This window comes from Mesoplodon bidens (genome assembly GCF_964165515.1).
Source record: "Mesoplodon bidens genome assembly, chromosome: 7".
In the NCBI taxonomy this organism is placed as follows: Eukaryota; Metazoa; Chordata; class Mammalia; order Artiodactyla; family Ziphiidae; genus Mesoplodon; species Mesoplodon bidens.
In genome coordinates this window covers 63,488,987-63,501,846 of record NC_138164.1, presented here as the reverse complement: position 1 = coordinate 63,501,846, position 12,860 = coordinate 63,488,987, and the positions used below count along the sequence as shown (strand labels likewise).

At 54.7% G+C, this 12,860-nt stretch overlaps 1 protein-coding gene across 1 annotated transcript in view; it reads right to left on the bottom strand.

The window, feature by feature from the left end:
* Positions 1-789: 789 nt before the first annotated feature.
* The window catches only part of CAPN5 (calpain 5), a 49,498-nt gene continuing 37,427 nt past the window's right edge, over positions 790-12,860 (bottom strand). The window contains exons 5-13 of the mRNA XM_081238779.1: positions 10,522-10,714; positions 9,485-9,678; positions 8,723-8,800; positions 7,077-7,272; positions 6,306-6,428; positions 4,978-5,174; positions 3,965-4,080; positions 3,290-3,426; positions 790-2,184 (exon numbers count right to left, since the gene is read on the bottom strand). Of these exons, the coding sequence (XP_081094905.1) occupies positions 2,002-2,184; positions 3,290-3,426; positions 3,965-4,080; positions 4,978-5,174; positions 6,306-6,428; positions 7,077-7,272; positions 8,723-8,800; positions 9,485-9,678; positions 10,522-10,714 (1,417 nt within the window). The 3' untranslated portion in view covers positions 790-2,001. The remainder of the gene's footprint in view (positions 2,185-3,289; positions 3,427-3,964; positions 4,081-4,977; positions 5,175-6,305; positions 6,429-7,076; positions 7,273-8,722; positions 8,801-9,484; positions 9,679-10,521; positions 10,715-12,860) is intronic.

Genomic DNA, 12,860 nt, shown 5'->3' with positions numbered 1-12,860 from the left:
CCAGGTGGACATGGCTGAGCAAAGACCCGTGTGTCGGCCCCAGAGGCCCCAAGCTGGCTTATCCGGCCCTCGACGCTCCACCCAACTCAGGAGTCTTCCTTTCAAACAGACACTGAGAAGTGGTGATTACGTGACTGTGTATAGTGTGTACGCATACAAAGATGCATAGAGAAAGGGTATTGTTTTGCCCTTATACAGCACTTGTTAGTAAGAGTGCTGACAAACGATGATCACTGGCCCCACTTTGCAGAGGGGGAAATCGAGGCACAGGAGGTTTAAGCAACTTGCTCCTGGTCACACGCAAAGTCCTCACCCTAGGTTTGGGTTCTTGAGGAGAGGTCCCAGCTTTTCGAGAAGGAATCCTTTTGTCCTCCTTGTCATTCAGTTCCTGGCCCCTCCCGTGACCCAGGGCCAGGACACAGGAGCAGAACCAGCCAGAGCGAGGGGTCAAGAATCCAGCATATCCAGCCAGGTCACTGCACCCAGGAGCCAGATCTGGAGCTGAAAAGTCAGGTTCCCCAAAGGAATTCCCAGCAAGGCCACAGGAATTCCTGATCTTGAACCAACTGGACTTTTTCACTGACATCACCTGGTCTGGAGCCTGAGAAGGGCACAGGAGAGATCCAAAGCTGGTCACAGCGCCAACACTCTCCAAGAACACAGCAGGTGCTGGCTTGTAAAACATCCAAGTACAAACCCCCATCTTCTTCATCCACCTCCAGACCTCCTCTGAGAAGGTATGACCTCGCCACGTCCCTCCCCAAGCAGATCAAAATAAAATCAGAGGAACACAGGAACTGGAGTTTAAGAAGAAAAAAGGGTTTTGGCTTTCAGTTTTCCTTTAAAAACCCCTGGTTAAAATTGAGAGTTAAAACGGAAAGAATATAAAACGTTGAGGACTAAAAGGAGAGTTTTGGTCCAGGCAGCAAGAGGGTTATGGCTCCTCCGCTACGCTTTGAGGGGAATGTTGGTGGAAGGGCCTCTGGTCAGACAATGGATTTACCATCTCCTGTCAAGCCCAATGCGCAAACTGATGCCAGCGGGCCTGAGACCACCACTCACTCCAGAGTCCCTGCTCCCGGGAAAAGCCCAGGTCTTGCAGCAGAGGGGGTCCTGGGAACATGTGCCTCCCCTCAGGTCTCTCCCCGCCTGGCCCACTACATCAGACACACTCCTTCCCGCGTCAGGGCAGTGGAGGCAGGACGCCGTTCCTCTCCACCACCTCTCCAGGGACCCTAAACCAGAGGCTGGGAATGCAATCAGAACCTAGAAGGAGAAGGTGGCTGCAGCTCCTCTGGGCGTCTGGATCTGAGAGGACCTGAGAGCAGAGGCGAGGCCCAGGATGGACGCCGGGTCTCCCAGAGCTGTGAGGAGAGGCCCGGCTCCACATGGGATCTCATGGGCATCGTTTATTCATTTGGCAAATCTCCTTTGAAAAAATACATGATGGGCGGGTGAGTGGATGGGATTTGAGAATGGACAGATGTCCCCTGGACATTTCCCAAATTCTAGCCTGGGCAGGAACCCAAGAGCCATGAGTCCTTTCAAGGTGGCTAGAAAACCAGATGTAGGTGCCAAAGAAAGCAAGTCTTGGACACTGGGGCAGGCCTGGGACACAAGGGGCAAGAGTGGGCCTTGGGGATGTGGCAGTTTGTGTGTAAACAAGTGACATCTTCTTGGCACTCTGCTGGCAGACAGCAGGGCCTTGGGAAAAGGTTTTCAACGGATAGAGTCCCTTAGCCATGGGGGCAGTTGGGGTAGGGAGGGCTATTTTAAATCTCAGGCAAGACGACTCCTCTATGAGAAGGGAATGCTTTGGGGTCCTCGGGACACTAAGGCAAGTGTCCTTGAGAGGGGCAGAGACCTCCCAAGGTCACACAGCAAGTCAGTGGAAAAGCTGGGAAAAGGACGCCAGTGTCCTGGCTCCCAGGTTAGTCCCTGGCCCGGTTGGGGACATGCAGATGGTGGTGAGAACTGTGGGTGCAGGTAGATGGGCAGGTATCAGATGGCCGTGAGGGAGGCACTGCTGAGGATGCGCACAGCAACGGTGCCCGGCAGGTCGCTGGGCTGCTGGCTGTTGCGGTCTCGGAGGTGGAGGGTGTGCAGGGCCAGGAGGTCGTCCGAGCTGGCCTTCAGGTGCACCTGGCCCAGGAACTCATCCTTCAGGACTCGGTAGTTCCAGATCTGGAAGGAGACAGAGGATGGTTGGGGGCCATCTCCAAGACAAGGACTATGGGTCTGTGAGGGCTGCTGACAGCGGCGGCAGAGCCTTGACTCCCCTTCCTGTGATGCAAGCTGGGCTGAGGAAAAGGAGCCCTGCATCTGCCTCACCATGGACCCTGGGCAAGGCCATGCCCCTGCCAGAGCCTCAGGCTTCCTCCCATATGTCAAAGCTCCCCTCCATGTATACAGTTAAATCTGTCATCATTAGCTCTGCTGTTGACCTTGGGTGACCTTGGACAAGTGATACACCCCCTGCTCTGGTTTCCCCATCTTCAACATGAGGTTTGGATCAACGGCTCCTAATGGTCCTTCTAGCCCAAACATCTATGGGTCTGTGATTTGATCTGGAAGGACTCAGTGTTAAAAAAAAACTTGGTCCCACATTCCGCGGAGCGGCTGGGCCCATGAGCTATGGCCGCTGAGCCTGCACGTCCGGAGCCTGTGCTCCGCAACGGGAGAGGCCACAACAGTGAGAGGCCCGCGTACCGCAAAAAACAAACAAACAAAACAAAAAAACCCTTGGAAACCCTACAGTAGCTCCCCCAGGATACCCGAGCGTTTGTTTACAGATGGTTTCTCACCGGGAGAGATGCTGGCCTGGACCCCAGGGACAGGGGGCTTCCTGCCAATGAGCTCAGAACTGTGGCCCCCTTGGCCTGAGAGGGGAAGGAAGCCTGTGCCCAGGACCCTGGCTTTCTGACCCCCTGCTCTCAGGCGATAGTCACCCCCACCATCTGCCACCAGGGGAATTTAAGGAACAACTCCCAAGGCTTTGGGGCAAGGCTGGCAGAGATGCCCACTGTCCCTGGCCAGGAGTCCGACCCTGCTGTGTCCCACAATCCCTACAGCTAATCCAACTCATCCCACCCCAAAGAGGGGGCCCTGGGGCACCGGGAGGGGCAGGCAAGGGAATTCCCTAGGCCACACCGTGTCGGGGACAGAGTGGGAACCAGAACCCAGTGTTCCTGGGTCCCTGTCAAAGGCCCTGCCACGCTGGGCCCAGCCACTCTGAGTGCGGAAGCATGAGGCGGGGGGCCCAGGAGGGACCCTAGACAGGTGGGCTCACCTGCACAGTGATGGGCTGGTTTGGCTTCTTGCGGTAGAAGATGCCTTTCACATCATACTCAGGCGTCGAGGTGCCTTTCTGCACAGCCGAGCGGACTCTGTCCCCCTCACTCTTGATGATCACGTACGAGTTAGCCCCTAGAAAGAGGGAGTGGGCAGCGGGGTGAGGGTGGGGCTGGGACAGGCCCCGGATGAGACAGATGTCTGGAAGCAGAAGCCTGGGCTCGTGTATTCAGAAGGGAGACCAGAGCCTGGCCAGCTCCCTAACTTCCAGAGACAGGAGGGGGCACACTGGTAATCTCTGGTCTCCAGACCTTTACCCAAGCTGTTCCCCCTGCCCGGAGCACCTTTCTCCCCTACTTTCCTTCACCAGGCTTCATACCTTAATACCTCCTTAGCCTGGAGAAAGGCCTCCCCCCTCCAGGAAGCCTTCCCTGAGCCCTCCCTCCTAGCTGCCTGTCCCTGTGTCTGACTGCCCTGCCACACTGGAAGCCGCCCAAGGGCAGGAGGCAGAGTGTGCTCTTCTCTATACGCCCAGCTTCATCCCAGGGCTGGGCCCAAAGTGGATGTCAGGATGGGTTTGCTCATTCAATGAGTGAGAGCAGGAAAGCTCTGCAGGCTGTGTCTGTGGCTTGGGAGGGGAGGAGGGCTGGGGGTTTTCTCCAGGCAAGCTCACCTGTTGGGGAGTCCTTGAGACCGGCGGCCCCCAGGACATGCACCTGGGTCACCTGCTGGGGGTAGCCGCACAGGGAGCTCCAGCAGGAGCGGGGAGGCTCATCCAGGCGTAGCTCCCTGATGCAGGGCAGAGGAGAAGGGGCGGGAGGTGATAGAGAGGGTCCGGGAAGATGGAAGGTCAGGGGATTCAAGAAGAGTGGGGCGGGGGTCCAGAGCAGTGTTTAGTCCAGACAATGCTTGTCTCGGGCAAACAAACCCCCATAAGCTTCCCACTGCTCCATCCCCTCCTCCCCCAAGGGAAAAGCAATGTACTGAGCATTACTGTGTGCCAAACACTCTGCTGGGATGTTACAGGTATTATCTCTAATCCTCACAAAGCCCTGGGAGATAAGTGACTGCCACTCTGCCCATTTTACGGATTAGGAAGCATCAGGATCACCGGGGTAAGGGACTTGCCCAACACAGCACAGAATGGCGGGACCGAGGTCCGCTAATTCCACAAGCTGCCCCCCCAGTCCAGGACGTGGGTAGGGAGCACTGACTCTGGGCTGCCTAGCAAGGTGGGAGGGCAGTGTGGGACGCACAGGTTTGCACTGCAGCAGGGATGGGGATGGTTTCAGGGTCCACCTAGCCGGACTCTGCCACTGGTGGCACGGACTTAGAAACCACCCCCAGCCAACGTCGATCCCCAGTTCTGATCTGTAAAATGAAGGGGTCAGGCCTCCCACCCCAGGGCTCAGGAAGAGCAAATGAGATGAGTGAAAGCTTCTTTGTAAACTGTGAAGCACTCTGCACACGTGAGCAGCTGCTCCTTCTTGTGGCCAAGAGAGGCTGGGACAGGGGAGGAGAGGAAGGGAAAGAAAGGGGATGGAGGCTAATGTCAGGCCAGGGAGGCTGGAGGCCCAGGCTTCATGGCTTAGGACGACACTGAAGATCTCTGGGCAGAAGATTGCGGGCTAGCCTGGTGTGGACCTGGGCCCTGCCAACCCAGGCCCCCAGCCAGTCCCCACGCACCGGCAGTTGGAGGGCACATCAGTGAAGACTCGGAGCAGGAAGTCGCCAGTGTGGCCTGGCTTGAAGGTGGTGGGGATGATGACGTAGCGGCCCTCGGGCTGCTCTGTGCGCAGGAAGACACTGCGGGAGTTGATGTAGATGGAGCTGGTGGTCCTGTGCTGCAGGCTGTGCATGCGGTACTGGCGGTTCTCCTCCACCTGACGGGGGCGGAGACACCGGGTCACACAGAGCCCTTCACCCCACCCCACACCCCACATCTCCCCCTCATTGCCAGAAGAGGCATATCTACAGAGTCAGAAGTACATGAGCATCTGTCTGCCTAGGGCTGGCAGGAAGGGAGGTGGATGCAACTGGGTGGAGGTGGCTAAAGGGTGCGGGGTTTCTTTTTGGGGTGATGAAGTGGCCTAAAATTGACTGTGGTGATGGCTGCACAACTCTACAAATACACTTTAAGTGAGCGAGTCATATGGTATGTGAATTATATCTCATAAAGCTATTGAGAGGGGTGGCAATGGGAATCCCCCTGGTGACAATGTCTGCGGGGTTTCTGACATCACAACAGAATCAAGTATCACTATCTGCCTGGGACACAGCATGTGTCCATGAAATGAAATCACCAGCTGCCGGGACATGTTGGACAATTCCTGGAATAAGTGCCATGATAAGCTATAGTCACATCAGGGAAGGTCATGTCACGTCAAAGTCACAACGTCAGCACGCAGTGAATGTGCCAACATGCTGACATGAACAAATGGTTATAATACGACCCAGCACATCAAATGCCAGGGCCTCGACTCAAGCCGTGGGCCTAGCACATGCACTTGGTTTCATTAGGTTCTTGGTGTCTGGCAGGCCCACGGTGCCCTGCTACACCGCGTGTCATCACATACGGGGCGTCACAACATGCGGAAGGCCTTGGGGCCCAGGCCAGGGGAGTGGCCAGTGGGCAGCCCTCCTGGCTCTGCCCAGGATGCTTCTTCCCAGTGCCCAGCAAGGCCTCCAACTCAGGGGGGCCAGAGCCCTGAGGGAGGAAGCTGTGGGGGGCCCCCCAGAGCCCAGGCCCGACCACCAGCAATCATCCCCTTCCCCGTCCAAGCAGCCTGTGGGTCTGGGCAAGAAGTCAGGCTGAGAGCTCCACCAATCCAAGGCAGGCTGGGCCTCTGTGGGGATCGAAACATGACCTGTGTCACAGCACAACCATGGCATCGGCCAATGTGGCCAGGGTGACAGGGGTGATGTCGGAGACCAAAGTGTTCTAGAGTGTTCTCCCCCAGGCCCAGGCAGCCCAAACTCTCCTTACCCAGAGCAGGGGTCCCAGCTGGCCTCACCTTGTAGATGTCAAAGCCAATGGCTAGATTTTCACCCTTGCCATCCCGGCGGGTGGACTGTTTTGGCCGTTGTTGGATGCTGATCAGCACTTCATCTTCTGGCTTTTTGACATCAAAGATGTACTGCGGGTGCAGCAGAGGAAGAGGGGCACACGGTGAGACCACACTGAAAATGGGCTCAGTGGCTCCCGAAGTTCGGCCCAGAACTCAGCTGTGTGAACTTGGGCAAGTCACATCACCCCTCTGAGCCTCAGTCCCTCATCTGTGAGATGGGCTGGCAATGTCCACCCTGCATGGGGGGTGGGAGGGCTCGGGGGAACGATGGATGCTCAGCTCTGAGCCTGAATGCAGCTGGTGCTCAATGAAGGCACACCGGCCTGAGGACTAGGCGGGTGCCAGGGTCATGACCGAGGGGGCCGCAGGGGGGGAGTCCCCATGGGGAGCCAGCCTGGCCAAGTTTCCCCAGAAGGAGCAGCACTATGTGTGAAAACAAGGGGTTTGAGCCCCCAGCTCAGCCTCTAAATAAAATGTTCCTGTAACTCTTATCAGGGCACTCATTAGTCCTCAGAGCCTGCAGGTCATATTGTGAGGTTGGGGGTGACAGGACCTCCCAGACATGCCCATCCAACCCCGCTGCACAAACGGTGCACCGAACCCCACGGAGGTACAGGGATGTACCCGAGGTCACGCAGGTGTCCGTGGCAGGACGGTGCCGAGGGCCCCACAGTTGCTCAAGGGGTGGGGGCGGTGGGGATCCCCAAGGAGGCCCACCTGCGGGTTCTGGAAGAAGGTGTCCTTGTGGTTGATGCAGCCCCCGCTGCGGTTGTGCAGCGGGTCCTCGTGCCGTGTCCAGGCGCCGCACAGCCGGGCCTCCTCCCACGTCTTGTGGATGCTCAGGTAAGATGTGTTGATCAGGCGGCACTTGATGATGTCCGTGAAGTATCGGCACACGTCCTCAAAGGTCATCCTGGGCGAGGCAAGGGGCTGAGCCGGCTGGTCTCCCCACCCCACCCCGCCCACCAGCCTGCCCACTCGCCCCACATGCTCTGCACCACGGCCTACACAGCAAGTGTGGACATGGCATCACACGGACCCTTCACATCTCTTTTGGCCTCAGTCTCCTGCTTTGTAAAACGGGAATGAATCTAACGACAGCCGCCTATCTCACAGAGTTAGTGCAGGAATTAAGCAATGCAATAACAATAAAAGCATATAATACAACTTCCAGCAGACAGGAGTTGCCAAAGGCTGGCCGTTACAATTATTAATAGTATGAATAACTAATGTATACAGCCCTCTACCGTTTCCATCCATTATCATCCACAGCTAGTGGTGGAAACCCCTTGGTAGGCGAGCTGCAGTGGCCAGGATACTGCCACACCTCCAGGAGCCTGGGCGGGGGGAAGGGAAGTGCCCACCCACCTTTAAGTGTGCACATATATGAGGAATATGCACATATATGCATCAAGGGTGAACATATCTGAGACAGGCCTTAGGAGGAAGCCCTTTCCTGATGAGGGTTTTCTACTCCTATGTTTTAATTCGACTGGCCCCTGAGCCAGACTGGGCAAAGGGGATCTCATCCACAGGAGCCCAGACCAAAAGGCCTGGGGGGCCTCCTGCAGCAGCTCCCCTGACACCTGCAGGAGGGGACCTCAGTGGGGTGCCAGGATCACTGCCATCTGCCTCTGGATCTGCCTAGGGCCCTCACAACATCTCCCACACACAGGGTACCCTGTATCCCTCCAGGAAGTGGCTCAGTCTCCAAATCAAGTGTCCTGCTGAAGAAAGACACTGAGCCTGGCAAGCAGGGCTAAATGCCGAATGAATGAATGCAGAATGAACGAATGCAGGAGAGAATGAATGCAGGAACCACTATCACGCTCTTTAAGCAAGGCTGTTGCCATCTTCCAAGCTCACCTCCTCACCTCCCTGAACTCACTCTTCCCACTCCAAACCCACGTGTGCTCTCCTGCCTCTGGGCTGGGTCTCTGTCCTAGCCCACCAGGGGCTCCTCTGCATCCTGAGTCTTAGCTCCTCCAAAGGGCCTCTCCTCTTCCTACCTGCTCTCGGCATCAGGCTGCCAGCATGCCCTCTGCCCCCTGGTCAATTCCCCACCTGCTGGTACCCTGGCCTACTTGCTGAGGGATCAGCCTGGGTACCAGAGCAGCCCAGGGTCCCCTGACATGGGCAGTGGAGGCTATGGGGACGAAAGGGTCCATTCTGCCCAATTCACTTTACAGAGGAGGAAACAGGCCCAAAAAGATGCGGTGACTTATCCGAGGCCACACGGCAAGTTGATGGCGGGGCATTTTTAGAGCCCTGGCTCCTGCCTCCCTGTCCAGCGCCTCCTGCCCGGCACACAGGAGGCTCCCCTCTCAGCCCTGGACATCTGCCCAGGGCAGGAGCACACTCACCAGAACTCGCCATCATCTCGCACAGTCACACCCAACTTCTCCCGCTCACTCTTGCTCACTTTCTGCCACTCCTCTGAGCTGGGATGTGAGCACAGGGGAGGGAAGAGAGAGGAGTATCAGAGGAGGGACGCCATCAGGGACACTCTGGCAAGGGTCAGGAGGCATGAGGGACAGCTCAGCACTAGGCCTCCATCAGTGTGGGTGTGGTCAGGGGCACCCAGGGCCATGCGCAGGCCCCTCTCCAGAAAGTGCGGTCTGCCCACTCTCGCAGGCAACCGTGGGCTGCCACCATGCCAGGGATCCGGAGGTCTGGGAGCAAAGCTGCAGGCTTGGGGCAAGGCGGGGACTGACCCTCAGTGAAGGGAGCTCCCTCACTGGGGGCCTAGGCTCTGCTCCTCTCCTGGCCTCACCAGGGCCATTAGCCAAGCACAGGGCAGTCAACCCCATTCCCACCCTTGGTGGCCTCCCTCCCTGCTTTCCTCCCCACTCAAGTACCAAGACTGGTCTCTACATCCCCCATAGGAATCAGCTCACCCCCACCTCCAGACCTCTGCCCATGCTGAATCCATCCCACCACATGCCTGCTCCAAAGTAAGTCTTCTCCTAATGTCATCCTCCCCCCAAATCCTTTAAGGCCCAGCTCTGGTGCCACCTCCTCCAGGAAGTCCACCCTGTCCTTGCCCAAGCCCTCGTACCCCGTCCCACCCACCTGGGGTCTGCCCTGTGCCTGCCCCCTGTCCTTGACCAAGCCCCGGGCCTCACGTGTCACTCCAGGGCCCGTTCCACTCCCGCTCGCCCCAGGGGTTGCGCAGGCGGATCATGTCCAGCTTCTCTGACTTGAAGAAGGCCAGCAGGCCATGGCCCAGGCGCACCTTGCGCACATCAGTGATGGCATACGCGTGGCCCTTCACCAGGCCACACGCCAGCCGGGCCTCCATGTCTGCCGCTGTCACTGCCTGTGGGACACAGTTGCTCAGAGGCAGGGCAGATCAGGCTCCACCTGGAGCCGGAGGCCACACCACCCCCTACAGGACGGGGAGGGAATGGCAGCCCCGCACAAAGGGGAGACCTCATTCCTCTGAGGTTAGGGACTGACCTCTGCATTCACAGCCCTTTACAAAGCCAGGGAACAGCAGTGGGGGATAAAGGAAGGGACCTGCAGTGGGATCGGCCCAGGGCTGTGTTGGAGTCGACTAGCACTGGCTCAGTTTTGCAATCTGGTTGTTAAAACGTTAGCCTGAAATCAACCATGGTGGGAGTATTTACACCACAGAAGTCAGCAAACCAGGGCTTTTTAATTTTCCAGTCTTTTGTCAACATACCACTGGGTCAGCCAAACTTGGGTTCAAATTCTGCCTTCACTGAGTCCCAACTTTCCCACCCAAAACATGAGCAGTCAATGAAATAAGACGATCCTCTTGAAGAGCCCAGGCCTGTGCCAGCAGGCAGTAGGGGCTCCCTCGCCCTTCCCATCGCCTCGCAACTGTGATGCCTTAAACCTTGGCCAAAGGACCTATCACTCCGTTATGAAAGGGCTGGAAAAGGGAGACGCTAGTTGAACAGTGTGGGCAAGGCCTTTCATAGTGTAAAGCTTAGGGCAGGGGGCCTGAGGCTCGTGTTGTCCAGCACTGGGGAGGGGCTGCACCCTCTAACTGCTCCCCTCCCGCCATGAGGCTGAGAGTCTGGATTTGTGATCCAACCTGGGCAGGGGCTCTCCCTGAAAAGCCAGTCACCTCCCACCCCAATCAGGGTCAATGAAGGGGAGGGGCCGCCTCTGGGGCTTGGCTCTGTGTTCTCACCTTGATGGAGGCACTGATGAGGCCTCCCCGGCTGTGCACTTTCAACACGCGCTCAAAGAGCTGGTTCCTCTTGGCCTCATCACTGGCAAAGTCACCCTCGGTCAAGTCGATGGGCTCGGAAACCCCACCTGTGAAGTCCACCAGCGCATCCGCCGTGTTGCCTCCATCCAGGGCCTGGTAACAGCCCGCCAGCCTGGAAGCAATGTGGAAAGAACCCCCAGCTCATGTTCCCCAGACAGTCTAAATCCTTCACCTGATAGGGGAGATTTCTGAGACTCAGAGAGGTCAAGAGAACTGCTAAGGTCACGCAGCAGGCCACACAACAGAGCCAACCCAGGTCTCCGGCTCCCAGGCCAACGTCTGTCCCACTGAACCACACCATTTTGTCACTCAAATTCCCCTTGGCCTTCACAGCCCCATCTTCAAAAATTAGCTGTCCAGAAATCCAGCAGTTCTTTTCAGAAGTGTTAAAAGTTCCTATGTCTTTTGACATAATTCTGGACGAGTAACATTATTTATAACAATGTAAAACTAGCAATCACCTAAATGTCTAACAACAGAGAACTGGTTTTAAAAGCTAATGTTGCATCTCAAGCAGCCATTGAAGAAAACACTGTAAAGGAATTCCCACTGCAGGGAAAATGCTAGTGCCTGCTTGTTACATTTGAAAAGGCAATACAGCCGGACTCCAATTATGTCTATAATGTATGCAATAATTCATTTCAAAAAGATTAAGCATCTACTATGTGCAACAGATCAGGTGCTAGGACACAGCTGTGGCTCCTTATTTAAATGTTAGGAAAAAGGTTGGGGTCTTAAAGGCAGAGTGCCAAATGTGAACATGAGAAGCAGAATGGGATATATGACAAAATACCATTTCCATAAATTGAAAATATACGCCCACAAAACACCAGCACAGGTTTTGCAAGGTAACCTACAAACAAAAGAGCCATCAAAGATGTTAAAAGAGATGCCAGTGGTGGGGGAGGGTGTAGGGAGAGCAAAGGGAAGAAATGGAGACATGGAGAGGGGGTGGGGCCTTGAGGGGACAATGTCCTGCTGTCCTGAACAGAGGAGCTGCCCCATTAACCCAGATGGCCCAAAACAGGGAAGGGGAGAACAGCAACCTGGGAGAATATGCAGGAGTATAGGAGAGTTTTATTATCCTCTGCATGGTTTCCTATATTTTCTGGATTTCCTATAACAGACATGCATTCTTTTTATAATTTTAAAAGTAAATAATTAAAAAAAACAAGCATAAATGGTGCAGCCCCTGTGTAAAACAGTTTGGTGGTTTCTCAAAAATGTAAACACAGAATTACCATACGACCCACCAATTCACTCCTAGGTATATATTCCAAAGAACTAAAAGGAGACATTCAAACAGATACCTGCACATCAATGTTCATAGCCACATTATTCATAATAGCAAGCAGGTGGAAACAGTTTACCCGAGTGTCCGTCAACAGATGAATGGATAAACAAAATGTGGCACACACATACAATGGAATACCATTCAGCCATAAACAGGAACGGAATTTTGATACACGCTACAACACGGAAGGACCTTGAAAACACTATGCTAATTGAAATAAGGCAGACACAGAAGGACAAATAGTCCACTTATATGAGCTACCTGGAATAGGAAAATTCATAGAGACAAAAAGCAGAATGGAGGTTCCCAGGGTTGGGAGAAGGGAGGAAGAGGGAGTTATTGCTTAGTGGGTAACAGAATTTATGTTGAGGATGATGAAAAGTATCATCATCTATACTGGATATAGACAGTGGTGATGGGTACAAAGCATTATGAATGTAATTGATGCTACTGAATCGTACACTTACACATGGTCAAAATGATAAATATTATATTTTGGACAATTTTTTAAATAATAAAAATGTTACTTAAAAGGAAAAAAAAAAGGGCTAACCCACTGAGTCACTGAGTGGGTCTCCCAGAGTGGGAGGAGAGGAGCCTGCACCAAGGACCATGGTGACCAGCTGACCACCAGGGGGCGGGTTTTGCTTTCTTAGGACTAAAAATGGAATCTGCCAACATGTTTTCATGGGTTTGTTTTTTTGTTTTTCAATTTTATGTTATTTTTTTATACAGCGGGTTCTTATTAGTTATCTATTTTATACATATTAGTGTATACATGTCAATCCCAACCTCCCAATTCATCCCACCACCACCCCAGCCCCCGGCACTTTCCCCCCTTGGTGTCCATACGTTTGTTCTCTACATCTGTGTCTCTATTTCTGCCCTGCAAACCAGTTCATCTGTACCATTTTTCTAGGTTCCACATATATGCATTAATAAACGATATTTGTTTTTCTCTTTC